Source organism: Callospermophilus lateralis, chromosome 15 (assembly GCF_048772815.1).
Source record: "Callospermophilus lateralis isolate mCalLat2 chromosome 15, mCalLat2.hap1, whole genome shotgun sequence".
Classification (NCBI taxonomy): Eukaryota; Metazoa; Chordata; class Mammalia; order Rodentia; family Sciuridae; genus Callospermophilus; species Callospermophilus lateralis.
Window position 1 is genome coordinate 88,423,268 of NC_135319.1, and position 22,875 is coordinate 88,446,142.

General features: G+C 47.6%; 1 protein-coding gene across 1 annotated transcript in view; it reads right to left on the reverse strand.

Annotated features, from left to right (window-relative positions):
* Adam12 (ADAM metallopeptidase domain 12) overlaps positions 1 to 22,875 on the reverse strand; it is a 312,364-nt gene that overhangs the window by 113,131 nt on the left and 176,358 nt on the right. The window contains exon 4 of the mRNA XM_077105443.1: positions 5,110 to 5,188. Coding sequence (XP_076961558.1) covers positions 5,110 to 5,188 — 79 coding nt within the window. The remainder of the gene's footprint in view (positions 1 to 5,109; positions 5,189 to 22,875) is intronic.

The window sequence follows — 22,875 nt, forward strand, 5'->3', positions numbered from 1 at the left end:
TCTCCTGTGGTGACCTGCCTGCCGACACCTGTGCCTGGTTGTCCCTGCCATTCTGACACAGACACACCAGGGCTCATGTCCTCCTGCCTTCCAGCCAGTAGCTGCTTCTCAATGGCACTGGTGAGGCCCACATTGCCCCCTCTCCCGGCCTAGGTGGAGGCAGCACCCTCCTGGTGACATTCCCCTCGCCCACCACCACCAGGCCTGACCTCTCACGCTCCTCTAAGTACCAGGCCGAGCCTATGGACGGACTCTTCATCGACCACAGCAGGCCCCTGACAAATCCTGCCTTCTGTCTGTGATGTTCCTCCCAATCTTGTTGTTCTGCTCCGAGTCCCTAAAGCGCAGAACTGAACACATCATTCTGCTGTGTGAGCCCTCTCCCTGGTTCTCAGATTTCCAGTATGAGAAAGTCCAAACTCCTTAGGATTGAGGATTTCATGCCAATCTCGCTCTTCTTTACCCACTTTTATACAGCCAGATAAATGTCCCTTCCTCAGTGAACTGACTCCCAGGAGTTAAAACTGTTCCTTTGCACACACTTCTTACCATAGCAGGTGAGTTAAAACATACTTGTTTTTATGTCTTTCAAATGCCATGCCTCTCCAGTAGAATTTTTTTCTTGATTAATATGCTGAGGATACATTTTATTGCATGTCCATGAGCCCTGGGTGAATGAATGGGTACGTGAATGAATTCCGGATGGCATCACCTCAGATGCTGAAATGGCCAGGTGAATAATTTTTTGAAAACCTCTTATATGCAAGATGCTCTGTGAGGCTCTATGGGGCAGAGAGGAGACACCAGAAATATCCCCACCCACACAAGCTACTAGAACCTATATATGAAAGAGTATAATTGCTAATAATATTATAGTAGAAGAAATAGCACCAAGCATAATAACACCGCTCATCTGAAGCTATTAATGTACAGAATGACATTTTAAGATAGATCAGTGCTACGGATCCTTGCTTTCTTCTTAAAGGATTTTTAACATATTCGCTGGAGAGGGTTTATACTTCTTGTAATTTTTGCAACTATGTTCATACTTCAAAAGATTCATTTTTTATTTATTCTTTCTCTAATTTTGCTAGTTCCTCTTCTACTTTAAAAACTTTGCTTCTTTTTTCAGGAGCTATTTATTTCTTATAGATTTGGCAAAACTCACCTGGTATTATTTTTATGGGTAGAATTTTAAAATACTCAATTTAATTTCTTTATATAGTAAGATTAAAATTTTTCTTTTTCCTTGTGAACCTATTTTAAAAATTTACATTTTTAAGAAAATAATATGTTGATAAAGACTCACGATGATAAGGATCTCTATTTAGCAATAGCTGTATCCTTCTTAGCATCCCTAAAATTGTTTGAGAATTTTTTCCTTGATTAATTTCATAAATGTTTTGTTAACGGTTTTATTAACATACTCAGATGAGCAGTTTTTGGTTTAACTAATGCTTTCTCATAATTCTTTTGTCTTCCTCTTGTAATTTCTGCTCATTTTTAAAATCTCCATTTCCGAGAGAGAGATATTTAAGTCTCCTGTTTTGTTGTGAGAGTGTCAAGGTATTTCTAGTGTCTTGCATTATGAATAAGTTATATCAACTGTATATTTAGAGAATTTTCTCTTAAAAAAATTGCTAAGTTCAAGAGTTCCATTGATATAGGAGTTTTTCTCTTTTTTCTTTAAGTAAACATAACTAAGAAGGAAATCAGATTCAGCCCATAACACCTAGTTTTTAATGGGGTCATTAGATTTTATAAAAACCTTTAATTAACATAGATCAATCTATAATCATATTTAAAAGTTACATTTTGATCCTTTCAATTATTTTTAAACATATTTGGAGACTCTTCTGCTGGTACCCATAGTTTCCTGGTCTTTCCCGCCCTTTTGAGTGATTTCTGTTATCAGGACATTGTGATCCCTTGGTCCCTGGTGGTGACATAGTTGCCTCAAGATTGAGCTTGTCGGACGTCCCTAGACCAAGGCAGCTTTCCTGGGCTGAGAGTCATCAGTCCTTTCTTGTTCCCATTCCTTTCCTGTCACAAGCATTTTGTTTTTGGGGTGGGGTGTGAGTCTTGTAAAAATCATGCAGCTGGATTTTATTTTAAGTTCTAAGAAGATAATTTATTTTAACGAACAATAATGAGATGAATATGCTGTCTCGTTTTTATCTTGTTACTTTGTTTTGTTTACTCTGCTCTTCTTCTCCTCTCCTTTCTTTTCTGCTCTCTATTGATGGATGCACTTTTTTTATTCATTATTATTCGGAATTTTATACTCTGCCTTTCTGTTCTTTAAAGGGTTATGCTTAAAGTTGCCAAAGACATACTTTAATTATTGAAATCTAATTAGTACGTCTATTATCCTCCAGAACAATAGAAATTCTTAAACTTTTAAATCTATTTTTTATCATGTTTCAGAACACACAAATTTAGTCATTACTGTTTTAATTATTATTTTAAATGGATTGTTTGGACTTATTCACATGCAATTATTTTGCTTATGATTGCTTTTGACATCCTACCCCTGCTCCCCCCTTCTTACTAAGAATTCTTTGTTAGTTATTTTTTGGGTAGATATTCTTTGTTAGGCTAGAAGAGAAGTAAATCTTCTCCTTTTTACATAAAAATGTCTATTTCACTCTTATTTTTGTAAATTCATTTGAGTATAAAATTGAGGGTGACAATAATTCATCCTTGGCTCCCTGAAGCTCAGTTCCATGGCTGTGGCTGGGAATCTACTGTTGCTTCAACAGAAAATATCTGCACGAGCGTCTCCTTTGTCCCACGTGGTTTCGGGGCTCCCTTCCTGATGCTCTGCCGTCTCTCTGTGACCCACCCTGGAACGGGGGGTTCATCTTCGTTCCTGCCTGGGATTTGGTGCATTTTCTTCGAGATTCATGTCTTTCTTCAGTTCAGGGACATTTTCAGGATATTCTGCCTAGTCCTTGTTTCTTTCCTGTTTTTAAAATATGTTTTAATCGTGGCACTTCTATCAGACCTGCTCTGTTCTCTTAACCGTTTCCTCTGGTTTTCCTATCATCTCGTGTTCCTGGAAGCACCGATTCTCTTGTTTCTTTTTCCACAGATGCCTGCTGACCGGGGCTGTGTTCCTTGTTTGGTTTGTGATTCTGACTTGGGGCTGATCCTTACTGTTTTTATGAAGCTTTTTATCATCTCCTTGCCGGGGCATCTCCTGTCGTCTGGGCCATGAAAACCTCCCCCTGGAGCACTTTGGGGCTGGCTGCAGCGTGGGCCGTGAGGCTCACTGATCTGGGACTCGCTTTGAGGTCAGGATCTTGACTGGGAATTCCATTCTTATGATGGTATTAAAATTCTGGACCCGGGCCCAGCCCATTCCCAACATGCACACAAGCTAGATGGGGTTCAGTTTCCCATTTTTTTTTTTTTTTTTGGAAATCTTTTTTCAATTCAGAATACCTGGCCGACAGTTCTTTCTTGGCCCTCTGTGGTTGGAGGGTTCTTCCTGCCTGTCTCTCCCTCTCTTCCTTTTTTTTTTTTAACACAGACTGGGGGGCCACAATCTGTGAGACTCACAGCCGCACATGCCCACTTCTCTTGTCCCTGTCCCTCGTACCGGGTTCTCTCTCTGGTTCCTGAACAGCCCTTTGGGGTCCCCTGGCCCCACTCAACGCCAGTGCTTTGAGCTCATTTCCCCTCTTGGTTCCCCTCTGGAGGATTTCCATGATTCTCTTCTAAGTCTGACCAGACATTGACACGACTCTTATATGCTCATGTTCCATGCAGGATTGCTATGGGCCTCATCTGGGCTGTGTTGATTGGATCTGGAAGGTCCCCCAAAGATCATATAGTGAAGGCTTGGTCCCTGGTGCAGCTGTGTTCAGAGACGGGACCTTCGGGAGGTGACAGGGTGGTGAGGATCTGTCCTCATCGGTATACTCACCAAATGGCGGAATCTTAACAGAACGGGCTGTTGGGAGGTGGAAACTTCAGGAGGACGCAGGTCCCTGGGGTGTGCCCTGAAGGCTGTATTTTGTCCCAGGCCCTGTTTTGCTCTCTCTGCTTCCCAGCTTCACCCTGGCCTGCATTCCCTGCCACGCCCTTCCACCTCACCACAGGCCCAAAGCTGCAGGGCCAAGCGACCATGGACTGAAACCTTTGAAACCAGGAGCCAAAATTCATCCTCCTCTTTTTAAGATGATTTTCTCAGGGATTTTGTCACAGCAACAGAAAGCTGAACAAGGCAGGCTGGGAGGTCTGCAGCAGCGTATCCCACTGTGTTCCCGGGAGGGGGAAGCGCCAGTTCATAAGTGTTGGGTGCCAAACACACTTAAAGAAAGGTATTGACAACATGCAGAGAAGAGAGGCCTTTGAGACAATGACAGTGACCTGCCAGCACTTCCATGGCAAACGTAAAGCCTGACTCTACCACATACTTTAAAAACAAACCCCCACAGCTTTTAGAGCAAGGGAACATCCTATCCTCAGAAGACAGTGACTTTGTCTTTTCCTCTCTGAGTCTCCATTTTCACACATGGGCCATATGCACACGTAGACAGACGATGTACAATAAACACTAAAGGAACAAATAAAATGAGCATTTTCTCATTACATGTAAAAGTTCAAATATCAGAAAAGCTGATCAGGCGGTGATGAATGCCATATCGCAGTAAAACTCTTGACATAGAATCCTATCAACATTGTGGGTACATTTATAGTTAAGTTAAGCAGAGTCAGTCAGTTTTCTCTTAAATGTCTTTAAGGTACTTTAAAGTTTAATGCACCAACGTTCAGCCCAGGTAGGACTGCTTTGCAGGTGATCTCTGACTTTGTCTGGGTTTTCTAAAAAGGACTCACTCAAATGAACACCCCAAGGCCTGGAAGGTGTTCCAGGGTTGGCCCTGCCATGAAGCCTCCACAGCTGTTCTGATAGGTACGTGGACAAAACTAAATTTTTCAGGAGTGACAAAGGAATGGCTAAACATTAAGGGATGTACAAACTCTTCTTGGGACCTAAGTGAGGAGTCTGGGCTCGTGATTCTGCTCAGAATCAAATGGCTCCAAAGTTCAAGCACAGACTCAACAGCACAGAGTTACGCTGGTCTAAAGTGAAGGAATTACCGTGTAATTTCGAGTGAGGGAGACATCAGTACCGTCTTGCAGATAATGGGTCTCCGTGAAACCACTGGCAATAAGGCCCCTGTGGAGACATAAACAACATAAAAGATGAACGTCAAATTGCAATGATGCGTGTGTGTGAGCTTCTAGGCTGTGCTGCAGGCGGGGCTGACCTCCTCATTTTGCAGATAATCTGGTGAGGCTCCCAAAGGCCTCCACCGGGGCCGGTCGTCAGGGAGAACTTGGAGGAGACCCTGGGGGCTGATTCAGAAATGTGGGCTTTGAACACTCCCCTGAGGTGCGTGTGGGGCCACCCCCACTCCTGCCACCTCATCCTCCAGTGCACACACGAGCTCATTGGCACATGTGCCCACGCACACGCACACTCTTCCACGAATAGCACAGACTGGGTCCTGAGCTGGGAGACACCAGGCGCCAGGAAGTCATGAGGGTCGGGGACTGTGATTAATGTCTAAGCCACCTGCTGGAAAGAGAAGTGCCCCCGTGCCCCCGCTGCATGCCCCCTCAGGAGAGAGGACAGGTGTCGGTGTGGAAATCCCACAGCAGAGATTAGAAGAGCAGTGCCGTCAGCAGTGTGTAGGAGGAGGGAAGGGAACACTATCCGGACACACGGAAACGTTGACTTGCTAAGAAAAATCGGATGAGGGGGGCCCTGGTTATCCTAAACAGCATGCAATTCACCAGGCTTTGTCAAGGACGGCAAAGCACAAGCCGTTGAGGTTCTAAATGATTTTTCAGCTTCTTCAATTACGTGGGCTATTTTATCCTGTTCAACACAAACACCGAAGTGTTCCCTTGGGCACCCACTATGTGCCCCTCCTCATGGCCGGAATTCCAAGACAATAAGAGCAGTCCCTGCTCTTGAGGATACTGCAAAGTGGTGAGGGGACAGAGACACATCAGTGGGGAGGGCTGTCCCAGGGTGGAAACTGTCTCCTTGGGGACTGGCTGCAGGGTGGGAGGGCAACAGCCGGGAGGCTCTGCAGGGGCTGCCCACTCTGCTGGCCTAGACAGCTAGAGTCAGAGGCGGTCAGCACAGGCAGGTGGGAGGGGGAGGGACCTCCAGACAGGGTGGCAGGGTCAGGACACCTGAAGGATCTGGAATTTGGGGAACCAGCGTGGTGCAAGATAAGAAGGGGCTTTAAATCAAAGCTGTACTTTATCTGTCTGGGCAAGGAGGAGTTGAGGGTGGTTTAGATTCTGGGCTTTGCGGGAGGTACACGTGGAGGGTGATGGTGCTGTGTGCCCGGCCCCGACTTCAGAGAATGCTCTTCACAACACTTGGTTCTGCTGGGGGTCACTCCACAACCAGGCCAGGGAAGATCACGTGACCCAAGCTGAGCCAATCACAGAGCTCCCCTGCATCACGCTGTGAGCTGGGGCTTCTGGGAAAGAGGTCTTTTCTCTTATTCTCAAGGATTGGAATGTGGTCACAGAGCTGCCTTCTTCCTGGTCCCTGCTTCCAGGGGACACGGGTAAGGGACACAAAGCTGTCATCCTATGGTGAGAAAGGAAAGGAGGTGTCCAGGTGTCCTCTGGGGTTCGCAGACACCCTTGTTCAGGAAGTCCCTCTCTTTGGGCTCAAGGTCTGGCAACCAGCATCTGATAGATATGGCCGGGAGGGACAGAAGTGGGAACGTGCCCACAAATGGACAAGGAAGACTTTCCCCCAAAGTCAGATTTCCCTGCCTCTCTCCCAGCCAAGTTCACTGAGTGTACTCGTTCTCTTTCACGTGGATTTCAATGCCGCTAGGACAGGCCTGTCGAAGCCAGACGCTCACCGGGTACCGGAGCTGCTCTTCATTTCACAGTGAATATTTGAGGAGATTGTGCTAAAAACACAAAACACCATGGTTCACACTCCCTGATGAAGGCACCGGATTCTCCTCTGACCCTCGTTTCTCACATGGCCCAGGAGTCCAGGAATCACGCTGGAGAAGATGAGCCTCTCTGGCTCTGTCTGAACCCTAAAACCTCACCTTCTAAGTTCCCCTCCTCCCTGAGTGCCCAGGACGCCCCTGGGCAGGACCATTCCCAGGGGACTGAGCCCTACCTGATGGTCAGGAGCAGAGGGAGGGGGCAGGGGGGCTGGGGGAGGCCGAGGCCGCTGCTCACCCTGCAGAGGCCTCCTGGAAGGTGGAGGAGGCCGGTGCCCTTGAAGGGGAGGGCGTGAGAAGGGCAGGGAGCCGGACCGAGTCTACTCAGAGGTGGTGTTCAGGGGAAGCAGATGTAGGAGTGGAGTCGGGGGCTGGGACCTAATCAGGGAGACCCGCAGAAAGGGTGGGCTGGGAAGGTGGGGACAGGGAGGGGACGTGGGAGCGAACCTGCAGAGGAACACATGGGAGGCACAGAGGAGGCAGAGAACATTGCCCCACGGAGACAGGACTCATGGGGCCCCAGTGGCCTCAGAAGAACACTTGGCCAGACTCAAGACCACAGCAAAACATGACGGTGTTACTTACTATTAATTTACACTTTGACTTATCTCATGCATTATTAATAACCTAGTCGTTCGGGTCTTAGCAGTGCTGGAGCCTTGCTTTGCACTCACAAGACTCGTGAATCACAGCATGAGGGACTCACTGTGTAGGCAGAGCCGTCCACCGGGGGCCTCTGACCAGGCCCGCTGGTACTCGACCTCTTGTAAAGGCACATCCAAGGGAAGGGGAGGCAGGAGCCATAGCCTGCTAGCCGAACCCACCCCAAGAAGTTCCCATGTGCCCCGATGCCTGCTCTGACCCCCTCGGTGCCAGCTGTGTCTCCACAGGTCCCACGGGGTGGGGCTCAGAGCACGTGCCCGTTACAGCCCCGTGCTGGCCTCCCAGGGCATGCGGATGAAGCCCAGCCTCTGCAGGTTTCCCCTGCCCCTCCTGACTCCGGGGCAAATTTCCCTCTGATTACATTTGTCCCAGCCAACACTGGCCTCTGGCTGGTTCTAGAACATTCTGGACCCTCTCCCACCGACAGCCTTTGTGTTTGTTGTGCCCTGTGTCTGCAACGTTCCTCCTGGATTTTCATGTGGCTTTTCCTGACCGGGCTCCTCTTCCTCTCCGGTGCCTGGTGTCAGTGCTCTCTTGCTAGAGGGCCTCCTGATGTCTTATCTGAGGAATCCCCACCACCCCAGGTCACAGAGTCCCCTTGGTCTTCCAAACAGCATTCCTATGTGAGCTGTTCATCTGTTTATTTGTAACAAGAATATAAACCATGGGGTGGTGCTCTCTGTTCACCGCTGCGTCCCCCAGCCCTGAGAGAGGCTGCTGCGGCCCTCCCTTCCATGCTACCTATGACTTGCTGAGCACTGACTCTGGGCCGGACATTGCTAAGCCTGTTATGTCTCATTCAATCCGCAATCTCTCTATCTTTATGGGTTAGATACTATTTTTAACCCTGATTTAAAGGAGGAAGAGGATACAGGGAGGTCAAGTGACCTGCCCGTGGTCACACTGCAGGTGGCAGTGCCAGGCGGCACTGGCTTTAGAATTGTGCCCTTAACGACGACGTGGAAGTGCAGGCTGGTCAAGGGATCTCTTCTGACATCTGCTGCAGGCACTGAGTGCTGGGTAAACTCAATAGAGTGAAAAATGGATGAATGCAGGAGGGAATCTGAGGGGACTGTGACAGATGCTGACCCTCTGTGCCCAGGACATGTGTCCCATGTCCTTCTCCAGTGCCATGGATGAAGCCCAGAAGGTGCTTAGAAGGCATTCTAAGAGGCATGTCCAATTTTAAAATGGCGGGAAGTCAGAGGCCCCTGGAGGACATTGAAAAGGGCAGATGGACGGGGGCTGTGTGGAAACAGGACAGCAGTGATCCCGAGATGTCCCCACAGAGCAAGTCAGTTAGATGGACTCTCTCGTGTCGGCAAACGGAAACAGGAGGTGAAGGCTCGGTGTTATGAGACACCCCTATTCTAGACTCATTAGACGGGCTGGTCTAACTAGGCCTTCTGTCCTCCTGACACCAGGAAGTAAAACACACTTGAACGGTGGACTCTGTTGTTTTCCACTTGTTTTGCTGTTACAAATGATCACCTAAACGGTCTCACTTCACCAGTGCTTATTCTGCTGGACACTGGGAATAAGATACCCAAGGACTCCCCAAATGGGAAGGACAGGCCAGAGTGCTCAGAGCTCACGACAGAGACGCCCAAAACTCACGGGTAGTCAAGGGAGGGCGTCCAAGCCTGAGGCCAGCCCTGGGCAGCGGCGGGGCACCACATGAGTCCTGACCCAGGGTCGGGAAGGACAAGTCACGCTGCGCAGGTGAAGGTGGGGGGGAGGGGAGAGCTGTGCAGGTAGAGGCGGCAGCAACAGAAAGGCACAGAGGTGCAGGCTCAGCAGGCTAGTGGGCTGGGAAGGTGGGGTCAGCTCCTTCAGATGGCATTGGCTTTATGCTGTGCCATAGGGAGCCCTTGTGCACAATGACAGCTTTAGAGCTAAAGCCACTGTGACCCCACGTGGATAAGACTTTGGAGGACAAAGAGGGAAGACAGACAGCGGAAGGTTAATGAGGAGCCTGGTGTGAGAGCCCAAAGGACCACAGCAGGACACTGCTCTCAGGAAGCGGAACTCTGCAGGGCACAGCACTGGACACTGGGCAGCCCTTCCTTTATGAGGCAGAGCCCTGGCCTGTCCATCAAGGTGAATGTGACCTTCTTGTTTCAGAGTCTCTGGGTGCATATGGCTGAGAACCATCATTTAGAATTTGGTGATGATGTTAGGATGCAGGTAATTTTCTTCTACTTTTTTTCCATTTCTGAAAAGATTTGAGTATTGACCCCCCCACCCCCCAAAATGACCTCCAAGTTGGTTTTTTTAGAACAATATTAAAACGATCCTTCTCTACATTTACCATTATATAATTTAGTCATATAGTTCGAATGAGGTGAATTTCATGAAAGTGACCTTTTATTCCTCACTGCACAGGACAGCAGAAAGGAGCCTCGGGGGCCTTTCTCTATCCCCCACGGTGGAGCGAACCCACTCTTCTCCTGTGGCCCCCCAGGCTCTGCAGCAGGACTTACTTTCTTCTACGTTATTTCTTGTTTGCTTGTTTTTTTCTCCACTCAGCTGAGCCAAAGGACAGGAGCGCTATCCCCCACCCAGCACAGCGGTGACTCAGTGATGGCTTAACACGTGACTAGAACCAACAGATTCGTTACTGTAGAACGCGACTGGATCTGGATAGAGTGTGCCCAAACTAACTGGATCAATTAAACATAAAGGAAACCCAGTTCCAATGGCCTCCGCTGAGCCTCCAGGAGCAGGGGCTGGGCGGGGACCCTCGTTATTTCAAGAATCTCCATGCTCTCAGGTCATCCAGATCAACCCGACACCTTGTTATCTATGTTGGAACTCTTTAAATGAGCAAAGCAGAGAAAGAAAAGGCAGAGATTGGCGTCAATTACCTAGACGATAAAAAAAATTCATTGATGGCTTGTCAACATTTTCCTATTATTTCTGTGAAGACTTTACATATGGTTTGTGGGTTTAATTATTCTGAGCAACATGTTCATACAAAAGTGTCACAAGACAGTCCTGGTTTGTCAATTAACACCAGCAAGCACCGCGGATCCTCTTTTCAATTAAATCATATGTGACACGCAGGCTTTGGTGGCCTCTCCCTCTGAGTTGACCCATTTGGTATTCAGAGCATCCAACCTGGTTCTCTGCTGAAGATTCACTTTATCACACGTTATTATTCTGCAAATTACAAAATCATTCATATATAAATTTAGGTAATGGTTTTCTCCTACTAGAATGCGGGTATTAGCTACTGATGCTCTTGTTTGAGGGCTAAACTGCTCAGAGCTTTAACAAGGCAGGGCACGCACCCAAAATCAGAATTAAAAACCATGATCAGTATTTTCCTAGTTATTAAAGTGAATCTTCTGTTGAATATTATCTATTTCTGAATCTGAGCTAAATAAATTTAGAGAAAAAAAATCAGGAGGTGAGCCCGTGTGCACCCTGTGCAGGCCTCATTCTCTGAGGACTCTCTCTGGTTTTCAGCAAAAACCCTCGAATCGCAGCCTCTTCCTGCTGTCATCCTTGGATCACCTGGACTGTTTTGCAGAGGGTTCAGACAGTGCACTACAAACCAGTCATTGAGGCAGGAAATGGAGGGGAAAAGAGAGTCAAAAAAGAGAAATCAGAGCTGGTTCTTGGCTCGTTTCAGCTTTGTCTCAGCTTCTTTGAGAACTTGGTCCTTGCAAATATGTATACTTATTTTTCTGTTTTTTTTTTGGGGGGGGTACTGGGGATTAAACCTAGGGGTGCTTAACTACTGAGCTACAGCCCCTTTTTTATATTTTATTTAGAGACAGGGTCTCACTGAGTTGCTCAGGGCCTCGTCGAGTTGTTGAGGCTGGCTTTGAACTCACGATCCTCCTGCCTCAGCCTCCTGTCGGGATCACAGGTGTGGTCATGGAGCCCAGCACATACACACTTCTTGTTCTCCTTGTGGAGGACATTAGCATCTCCTGGCAAATAGCTTATGTTCTGGGCTCATGATTTGAGGAAGCAAAGCAAAGCATCACCACTGTCACCTCTGCAGCTTGTCATTGTCATTGGTACTGCCATGGCCCTCCTACTCGTCTGTCATTGTGCAGAGTGCTAGCCCCTGTCCCCTATGTTTTTATATGCACTGGAGGGATGACTGTTGGCATTGGCCTGCTAGGAAGAGGGAGCACTCAGAGAGGGTGAGCCACGGTGCAAAGCCACACAGAGCAGCCCACTGGGACTGAATGTGCCTGTCAGGCTCTGAAGCCCACCCCTTCCTAGCCACTGGCCAGCACTGCCTTCCCAAAGAAGAGACGGCCCGTGGTTCTGAAGGCCTGACAAGTAAGCAGCTGCGAGTCATGTTCTGTATTTTTCTGCAATCAGTGTTTCCACAGTGCTGGAACAAACGGTCGAAAATGGGCTTCTGCTGTTTCTCTTTGCATTCAATTCAATTTACTCACAAAATTCAGATTATTTTTGGTTATAATTTCAGCATTTTGGGATCCTAACTATTTAGAACTGCACATCTGTGAGAACAATGAAGCATTTACATTCCATTTCTTTTGTTATTCTCCATTTACTAAAATATTCAAAATGATCAAAACATTTTTTTTTTGTTTTCCTTTGGGATAAAAGAAGCAGCAGCAGTTCCCTTTGCCCAGCTCTTTTTCATTTAGTTTCAAAAACTATAATAAATAAAACTGTTGATACAGCATTTTGGAAACTGTAGGGGACAATTAAGTTTCCTCCAGAATAATTCCTTAAAACACTGCTTCCATTACGAGTCACAAATACACAAGGGTTTGGATTAAGTCATGGGCATCTAGGCTGAGATAAGCTGTCATTACTGTCATTTGGGACTGCCCACATGACTTTATTTATTCACACATGCCACCTCTGACACAGAGGATGTACTTCTGGAGTTCATTTGTCGACTTTGTGCACAGGCTGTGACATAGAATCAGGTGAAGGTGATGGGCTCCTGCCTTGGCAGCCCCAGGTACTGCACCACGTGGTCCCAAGACCTCTGGTGACTTCTCCCCTTTTGCAGGACCGTGGCTTCATACTGATGGGCTATGACTCTTTCCAAAGTATGAGATTTATCCAGTGAAAGTAACACAATTTTAAGAAAAAACAGGGCTGTAGACACAGAGGAAAAGTCAAAACCCCAATAACCACTGTTCCCACAGGTAAATAAGATCCCTGCCCACTTCTCCCAGGATGCACGGCTGCGTAGCGTTAGCAGTTCAGCAGGTCAGCGCACGCTGCCCCCTTCCACATTTCTGCCAGTACAGGAAATGCAGGGTTTTCTCTCAAGCTTCAGAAATTTCCTTTAAAGAAATAACCATTGGCTCTTACAGGGCAGCAGGAGCTAAAATGGCTTGAGCTCTTACTAAGCCAAGCTCTAGATTCAACTTTTACAACAACCTGGCAGTGCTGGTTTTGAGATGAGAAACTGAGGCCAGGAGAGGGTAAGCCACCTGCCCAGGGCCACACTGCTGGCACTGTGTTCGACCTTCAGAGCTCAACCTTACAAAAGGTTGCTAAGCCTGCACAACTCCCACGTCCACTTAGTCCACCTTGGCCTTTCCTGCCTGCTTCTTCCCACCCCCCCACCATGGGTGACATAATCTTTTTAATTTATTTTTTAATTTGTTTTATTTCGTTATGTGTCAGAGTAGAATGCATTTATGTACTTTGATATATCGTACATAGATGGGGTATAATTTCTCATTTTTCTGATTGTATATGTTGTAGAATCACTTGAGTCATGAGGTCATATATATACATTCGGTAATAATATCTGTTTCCTTCTACTATCCTTCCTATCCCCACATCCCCTCCCCTCCCTTTCCTTTATTCTCTTCTACCTAATCTAAGGTAACTCTATTCTTCCCTAATGCCCCCGCTCCATTTTGAATTAGCATCCACATATGAGTCTTTCTTTAATTTGGGGGGATTGGCTTATTTGCCCCAGTCAGAATGGCAATCATCAAGAATATAAGCAGTAATAAATGTTAGCAAGGATGTGGGGAAAAAGGCACATTGCTGGCAGGACTGCGAATTGGTGCAACCACTATGGGAAGCAGTGTGGAGATTCCTCAGAAACCACCATTTGACCCAGCTATCCCATTCCTCTGTCTAAATCCAAAGAACTCAAAATCAGCATACTATAGTGATGCAGCCATATCAATGTTTATAGCAGCTCAATTCACAATAGCTAAACTATGGAACCAACCTAAGTGTCCTTCAGTCGATGAATGGGTAAAGAAAATGTAGTATAAATATTCAGTAGAATATTACTCAGCTTTAAGGAAGAATGAAATTATGGCATTTGCTGGTAAATGGATGGCACTGGAGAATATCAATATAAGCGAAATAAGCCACTCCTGCACACTTCTTTTAAGTGAACAATTATACATGACTTAGCAATCTCTGTCTTTGTAAGCAGTGATGAAGAATTTCTAGTTGGGTAGGTGGGTCTATTTCCCACTTATTGCCATGGGTCAAAATGGAAAGGAGCAATAAGGAACGTATGAACCAGGGTTCATTTGATTCCATTCTATTTCCCTCCAATCTGGAGAATGTGTGCCACACATGGTCATTTTATGAGTATTAGGACAGGAAAAGTTGACACTATACCATACATGAAGGTTTATGATAAACTAAATCATGCAAGTGAAGAACCACACCCATTTGTATTTATACTATTTCATAATCTATAACTACTAGATAATCTAAATATTTCTGAAAATAAGCAAGTAGGTTTGAGCCTGTAAGCAAAGTGAACCTTTCATCCATGGTCCAATAGTCCATCCCGCATTGAACTGGGAGTGGTGTTTATAAGCCGCTGCTCACTGAGCACCCACACTTAACTATGATGGGCTTGGGCCTGTTATAGCAGCTCTTCTTGAAACCTTTATAAAGACACTGTGCAGTGGGTAATGGCCATTTGATGGACGTAGCAACTGAGGTCAGAGGTGTTGTGTTCAAGGTCGCACAGCTCTTGAGAGGCAGTGGACAGTGGTTGCTAGATGCCGAGACATCACAGCTTCCGCCCAGCCTCTGCCCACGTACCCTTGTGAGAGGCAAGCACGCCTTCTGCCCTCTGTCAACACAGTCTTGCTGGGTCATTAGGGAGCACAGTTTACCTGGCTGAACACTGGGTCTGGTGCACAGAGGGATTGGCGCTGAGGGGTGGGCTGCTCAGCTGGGCTCAGTGCTGTCCTCGTGGGTTGGGGTCTTCCTCATTCACTTTTGTGACCAGTTCTGGCTCCCAAAGGCTTTCAGTTAAGGACTTCAGAATGTTGGGCAGAGAGAGTTCCAAGTAATAAAATCTAGAGAAAGACGACAAGTCCACCTTCAACCCCCTCTTGGACAGCCATGCAGCCCCGCGGCTGAGAGCAGACCTCGGCCGCCGTTTTCTTCTTCTGCGACTTGGGGCATAGGGTTTGACTCATACTGGAGCCTCCTTGTCGACAGAGTAAATGCAGGCACCTGCCTGTCAGCGCTTGTAAAGGGAACGGATGCTGACCGCTTGAATGCGCCTGCCCGGGACCCAGCAGTGGCCACCGTAAGCCTGCCGCTTCCTTCTGCAGCCCTCTCCCTCTGGTCCAGGTCGCCACTGCCCTCCTGAGGAAGAGCCCAACCAGACCCTGTGCTCACTCTCGCAGTTTTCCCTGTCCCTTGTCGTACCACAGCCAGAGAAGTTTTTAAAGCAAAAAACTCAAATCATGCTGGTTTTCCACCTAAAACCCTGCCCTGCTTCTCATAGAAACTGGAGTCAGGCTCAGCCTGCCCGTGGGCACAGCCCTTGCCCCTCCTTACCAACTCAGCTCCCCTGGGCTGCCTGAGGCTCCCAAGGCCTCCCGCTTTCTCATCTTGGTCCCAAAGTCCTTCCCTCTTCCTCAGCTGGGCCAGCTGCTGTGACCCTTCTCCCACAGGCCCACTGCTCTCTGGTCCGCCACGTCTGCCTCTCTTCCAGGGCCCTGCCCATCCTGTGAGCACTTATTGCCACCATTGGCCTTCCTTCTCTGCCTGCTCTGTGGGTTGTTTGAGGTTCATGTCCCCATCAAGGCCATTTAGTAGCCCGTCTGCATCCTCAGTCTTTATGCCAGTGCTGGGACTTCACAGTAGTCAATGAACATTTGTGGGGTGGATGTAATAATTGAGAATGAGAGGACTACATGACAGGAACGCACGGACAGTAGTATCATTGTTGGTTTGCTGTTACTTTAGGGTATGAGAAGGTTTCCCCCTGACACTCTAAAAATTAATCACCATCCACAACAAAAAAACAAAAACTCTTGATGGCTGGAAGATACTTTGATGCTTAAAAGTTCCATATACTTCAAACATAGCTGGCCTTTAGCTCAGACTGTAGAATAAAAACATGCATACTTAATATATGTCTTCAAAGGGCATTTTCTTAATTATTAGCATTATAACAACATTTAAGTGTATTATCAGGAACCATCAAACAAAACACCTTTTAGTGTTTAGCTCCAGGCTTGGATCCTGGAGCTTCCCCTCGCGCCAGCAAGGCCTGGGAGGCCGTGTGGCCAAGGCTGGGAGGCCGGGAGGCCTCAGGTCTGGGGCCTGGTAAGTGCTTCCACAGAGGGCTGGCAACATTTCAGCTGCATGTTCCTCACCCACGCTAGTCCATGAAGGACTTTTATTAATTGGTGTTCTGAGGCCAGAGGGGATTTTCTTGGCCTCGGAAGCCATCCAGCCGGCTCCCAGGCTGACTTGCAGACTGGCCAGCTGGGCGCTCTTAAAAACTGACCTACATTGAACCAAACTTGTAGAATGTGTATTAGATCAAATCTGTTCCTTTTCACTCAAAGTCAGTTATGCTCTGCAAATTTCCATGCCATCCCTGCCAGAGACAGATACCAGGGGTATTTTCCTGCAGAGAAAAGGATCATCACTTTCTAGAGTTTTCTAAATTGGCCCATGGAATGACTCAGATCCTCTTGCTGAGGCTACCAAGCTATGTGCTTGGGTTTCTGGATAGATGACTTCCTCCTTTTGAAAAATGAGGTCCCCAAATGCAAACCCAGGCACAGAGAGCCACCAGTGACAGCACCTCTTGTTTTCTGGGAGTCCTTTGTCTGCTCAGAGACATCCAAAAAAAGGCACCCACTTCTGCCAGCACTAAGTGGGTAGCGCCACCTTCAAGATAGCTGTTGGAAAAGAAAAGTACGTGTCTTTGAGACAACACATGGTTGTAAAACATGAAAGTGTAAAATGAAATCATAAATACCATCTGAATTCCAGTTGCTGGGTTCTTTATGGAGAGTGTTCTTCTGTTTTCCTTGTTTTAAAGAAACCACCGAGGAAAGAACTCACAACACCCAAGTGAAAGTCCGCTTCCCAGAGCTGTGCTCAGAGTTGAAGCTGATTTAGGGCCTCATCAGCAACGGGGCTGGTTTTTGTTTTTTAAAATAAGTCTGGAAGGGCTTTTGCATTTAGAGCAAATGCTGCTGAAAACCATGGAGAAGAACTAGTAAAGGACAGGCCGGTGACAGTGGCCATTGATGGATTTCTCTGACAGCCACCCCAATCAATATTCCCACTGCTGGGCCTTTGAACCAGCTCCCTCCTCCATAGGGGCTCTCCCTGGGTGAATGAGCACTTTTCACAGTGCCGTAATTTCTTATTCAGTTCCAGCGCTGTAGGTTACAAAAGGGGTCAACTAATTCTAACAGCTAATTTTCTACAAGCACTTAAGTGCTTTGGTCAGAACAGTGGTCGGGAATATTTTATGCTACTTTCACTATTTTTAAGCCACAGCAATATGAATTACCTTGTGGGTTTAGTTTAGTGAGGCAATACAGGACAAAATATTACCCTGGGTCATGGAAAAAAAAAGAGACTTTTAATAAGCATCATGGTCTCAAATTGTAAAATTAGTTAAAAACCACGACAGGGTGATTAGCTGGTTCATATTTGATTGAAGCGGTAATCTATTACATTTATGAAAACTTCAGAGTTCACAGCTGTGCAGCCACTCCAAAGCATTACCTCCTTGGAGCACATTTTTAAAACTGCTGGCAGCCGGGCAATAGCGAATCCACAGCACCTTTTCTCTTCTCATTGTGCTTCTCCAGTGCTGTGTCTTACTATGTCCTGGGCACAGGGTAGAAGCAGATGCCTGCTTCACACACTGACCCCAAACAAAACTTCACTTCTCTGATGGACTTGGGTCAGACCTGCTTCCAATCTCTGGCTTTCCAACCACGGATCTGCTCCTCAGATGACAATGCTGTGGTTTCTTTTTAAAAAAGGAAAATTGAAGAATACTTCCTATAAAGAACCCAGCAACTAGAATTCAGATGGGATTTATGGTTTCATTTTCACACGACCATCTTGCACGCAAAGCTGGGAATTGGGATTACATCATGTGTGCTACTAAACTCACATTCTAAAAGCATGCTCCAGAAAGAAGTTCTTCATTAAAAGCTGAAACCTTTCCATGTGTCTGGGGGAAAAAAAATAGCTAACTATGTTGAAGAGGAGGGAGGCACAATTTTAATGACTGAAAAATGTAATTTACAATGATCTGCCTCAGTAATCCCTCCTAATAGCTTCATGGAGAAAATGCTACAATCACCTGCTGCAGGCTTACTGACTTAATCAACGCTTCTCGAGGTCAGAAAATAATTAAGTTTTAAGTGCACTTCTGTCCATTCAAAGACCAAGGAAGTGGATCCATCCAGAAAAGGGATAAAATGTTGCATTAGTGATCTTTACTCTTCATAAGGGTGGATATGGCCAACATTAAACGATCACATTCCAACTCTCCGCAGGTCAGAGCATTATTTGAATCTGGACCAGTCATTGGGTGACCGTGTGGACTGTGATTGATTTGGCTGGGTGTGGACAATGGCGCTGGAGTTCCATAAGAAGTTGCCTGTGTTATTTCAGAAGGGCATGTTGAAGTGTGAAGGGGTGAAATGACGTGATGGCCGGTGTCTTTACAATGACCTCGGGGAGGGAGCGTGGGAAAGCAAGTGTGGCGGAGTCTTGGGGCCTGAGTCTGGGGCCGGGCCTGCGCTCCAGCTTCCCTGCCTTGCACTCTCAACACTGGCTCCGGATGGTTCTTTGCCTGTGCAATGTGGCTGTCAGCAGCAGCCTGGGCCTTGGTCCCTAGACTCAGTGACAACCCCCTCCTGCGGCCATTGTCTCCCAAAGTTGTCAACTGTCCCTGGCGGGTAGCATCACCTCCAGCTGAGAGACTTGGCCACCTGGGAGGGACTAATATACCATTTTTTTCTTTTCTCGAACATATTTAAAAGTTTAGAATGTAAGTTTTCAAGTCAATGGAGGAGTAAAAATGTTAGAATCTGGCATGCTGCGTCAAGACTCCTGGGCAGAGAGACCAGAGGCCCCAGGTGGCTGGGACCACAGCAACAGAGCACAGGGGGCGGTTGGAGTCCCTGAGGTCCAGACGGTCAGCTCAGGGACCTGGGGTTCAGGAATGTGCATTATGTGAAAAGATCATTGATAATTCTTAGAAAATAATTTCAAATGTACAGAAAAACCTTCAGAAATAAAAATCATACAAAGATACATATGTGCCTCTAATATCCAGATTCATCCACAGTTGTATTTTATTCTGCTTCATCCTTTGCTTTTTACCTCCCTTGGTCTGTCTCCACACAGGCACACACACGCATGCACACACTCACATGTACACACACACACACACACACACACACTTTTTTCCTAAATTTCTTGTGGGTAAGTTATACACATCATGGAACTTTATCCTCAGATCCTTCACTGGGCATCTCCTGTGAACAGAGATGCCCTCCTGGTAACCATGGCACCGTCAGCAAAGGTCAGCAAGTGTCCCTGGGTGTGATGCCTCCCAGCATCCCCAGCTTACCCAGCACAGCCTACCACCTCCTCTTCCCCCGCCACACAGTCCTGTCCGAGGTTTGGCCTTGCATCAGGTCAGCAAGGCCCTTTGCGTTTTCTTAAAACAACTTGGAGGCACCATTCACTTGCTGAAAACTGACAGGGCAGTGTTCCTCAGCAAATTCGCAGACCCCTGTCCCCGTCCCCACATGACGGTCTCGGAATGTTTTGTTCCCTCTTTGTCCTTCACCCTGTACTCATTATCCTTCATCTCTGTGAGCTTGGAACATCTGTCTGCTTTTCCATCTTTTCTGATAATGACGTTCTAGAAGAGCACAGTTCCTCTTTTTTTTTTAAGTTAAAAAATTTGGGTTTGTCTGATATTCCTTGAGGCTCAATTGAGGCCAGGCTTTCTCACCCCAAACACTTCCCAGGTGATGTGTGTCCCCTTACGGTGTCCTACTTGGAGAGGCTTCATGTCCCTGTGTTCCTTGCTGACGTTAACTGTGGTCACTTGGGCAGGGTGGGGGCTGATTTCCCCACTGCACCTTTACATCAATGGGTGCTATTCTGGGGAAATTTCATGAGGAATAAGACTCTGTATGATCATCCAAGGTCTCCTTACAGACTGCTGGCCACTGGAAGGAGAGGGACAAGGACATCTTGTGGGTGCCACCTGCTGCTCTCTTCTCTGGACACACCTGGCACGCACCTGCTTTTCTGGCCCTGACTCCCATTTGTAGCCGTCCACTCTTGAGTCCACCAGAATTTGGGCTGCTGTTGTGCATGATTCCGTCTCCCACAGACCCCTCCAGGACATAAAGGGAGAAAAATAACATACTTCTGGAATGAAAAAGGCCATCGTAACTGTACCCATGGTGCCTTATGCCCCTGAATGAGCTACCCAGCCCAACCTTCATTCGACTTGGGTGGCTTCACGAATGGGTTCCCTGAAATGCTCAGCTCTCCTGCGAGAGTCCCATCTGTCCCCAAGGCCTCTTTCTTCTGCTCTCCTTCAGGCATTCTGTCACCTCCCTAAAATCTCCAGAGCAAAATGCCAGGGAGGGCAGACTGCCCCTGCCCTCTCCCAGCAGCAGGAGGCAGAGAAGGTGAGGCTGAAGGACTTCCCAGGGAGCACAGGGCTGGCGGGTTGGACAGTGGGGAGGGCGACAGATGGTTCCTGTGGATAGCTTTCCCCTCAGGCTGAAGCTGACCAGGGCCTCAGGACTTGCTGCCCTCACACAGCTGAGAGCCAGAGCATCGGGCCGACCCCCACGAGCTGAGGATTCCTGTTTGAGGGGCGTGGGGGCCGGGGAGGAAAAGACCAGACCACCTCAGAGCCAGCGTCCTGTGAGCAGGGCCGGAAACCGTGGCCTCCTGAGGACCCACAGCCAAAGGAAGCAGAGCGGCACACACAGGAGGCGGGGTGTTCACAAACAGGGAGGGACACACCCAGAGCCGGGACTCCACGGGAGAGAGCACGGCAGGCCACACAGCCAGGTGCTGAGAGCCTCAGCTCGCCCCGGCTTTGGCCTCCCTGCTCCCAGGGCAACTCCACAAAATATTATTATTATTTAATCATAACACTAACAATGGCTCAGAAAATAAAAACCAAAACAGGCAAACTATTGGAATACCAAGAAGAGATTTCTAAAGGTTTTTATTTTAAACATATGTTTCTGAAAGTCAGGGAGAATTGCCAAAAACTCAGCATCCAATCTATTTTCCTTTTTCTGTGTACAGGATTTGCTTTGGAAACTGCCTGTAAATGCCCTAAAAGGTTTTCCCTCATCAAGAACAGCCCGGGACAGTACAAGGAGTTCTGCAGCCTAACCTAGTTAGCTCACTGGCTGGGCGAGGGTGAAGCCTCAGATTTTCATGCCAGGCCAGGGTCAGGTTGGGGGGTCTTGTTGCCCTGAAGGCGGGTCCTGGCTGGGGAGGAAGGCCTCCATTCCCGTCCTGGAATTCCACGGGGCCACGGCCTCCTGCAAGGCAGTCCAACCGGCACGTGAACCCCAAAGGCTGGCGGGACACCTTCTTCCCCCTTTTGGCAACACGGGCCATGGAAGGTGCCTGGGTAGAGCCATGAGTTGGCATCGACACTCGGTGTGTGCAGAGTCAGCGTCAGGAAACAGCTGTCCTCCCTTCCCTTGCCACCAGAAAGAACGCCACCATAGCCCAGGGAAGAGGACTGGGCAGCTCCTAAAAGACCACAGGCCATGTTCTGAGTTGGCTCAGTGAAGTCACTGAGCACGCACGACACCCGGGGAAGGATCCCAGGTGCAGAATGCTCAGGGACTCCACTGGAAGAGCGTGGTGAATCAGCACGCGTTCAACGCCCTCCCAGGACAGCTGCCCTTTGCTTCCAAGGACTCACAACACAAGGGAGAGGGACAAACGTTGCTTTCTGCCCAAAACCATGATTCAGGATTCTGGCTGTGTCATTCTTCAGGGTGGGATTTATTATCAACAGGCCTCTTAGGGGATTCATTTGTATGCGATATTAAATAGAGTTCACTGTCATTTTAAATAAAGACACTGGGTGAAACATGAAGGTTGGAGGGATGTAAAAGGAGAAAAGGCAGATGTTGCAATTCCAAGGAGGACTCCGAGTCCTCCATCCAGGCGCACAGTTCATCTTGCTTCAGAATAAGCAAAAAGCTGAATTAAGTGCATTGTGTATAATTTATGGTTCATGGAGGGATGCAATCCTTTTGTTTCAATCACATAGGAAGCAACAGTGTAAAGAAAATATGATCATCTTCTTGTAGCTTAAAAGTAATGACCTTATAAAAATAAAAGGGAATAAAAATTTCATAAGGCCTTGGGATAAAAATCTCTCACGGTCTCCCACCATATGGAGACTCGCAGGGTTAATTGTCAGGTGGCTCTTCAATGTGATGTCAGCGGGCTGTTGGGCCTTTCCTGGAAGAGCTGACTGCAGAACCCCAGGGAGAAGAACATGCAGAGAGAAACCCACAGCTGTGACTTTTACTCTTTCCTTCATTTAAGGAAGAGCCACCCCTGTGTGGAGAGTCATCAGGGACCTGTCCTTGCAACCTATTTTCTAAGCGGGGGTGTGACAAAGCAGAGTAGGAGGGCGTCCTGGTTGTCAGGAGCACACACTTGGCTTCACTCAGGGCTGAACCTCGCCGCAGTTGTGCTGTGGGAGATGTTGATGAGAACATTCACGAAAGGGGAGGCCAGGCCGTCCGAAAATACCAGGGAGAAACACAGAACTGCTTTATCTAGGAGGATAGACGGGCAGCAGCCGACTGCAAATGCAAAAATAAAATAAAGTAAGGAATCTGAGGCCAGGAGGTTTGATGCTGGTGAGGTGCAGAACAGTGGTAGTGACCAAGACAGAAGGACAGTGGCCACT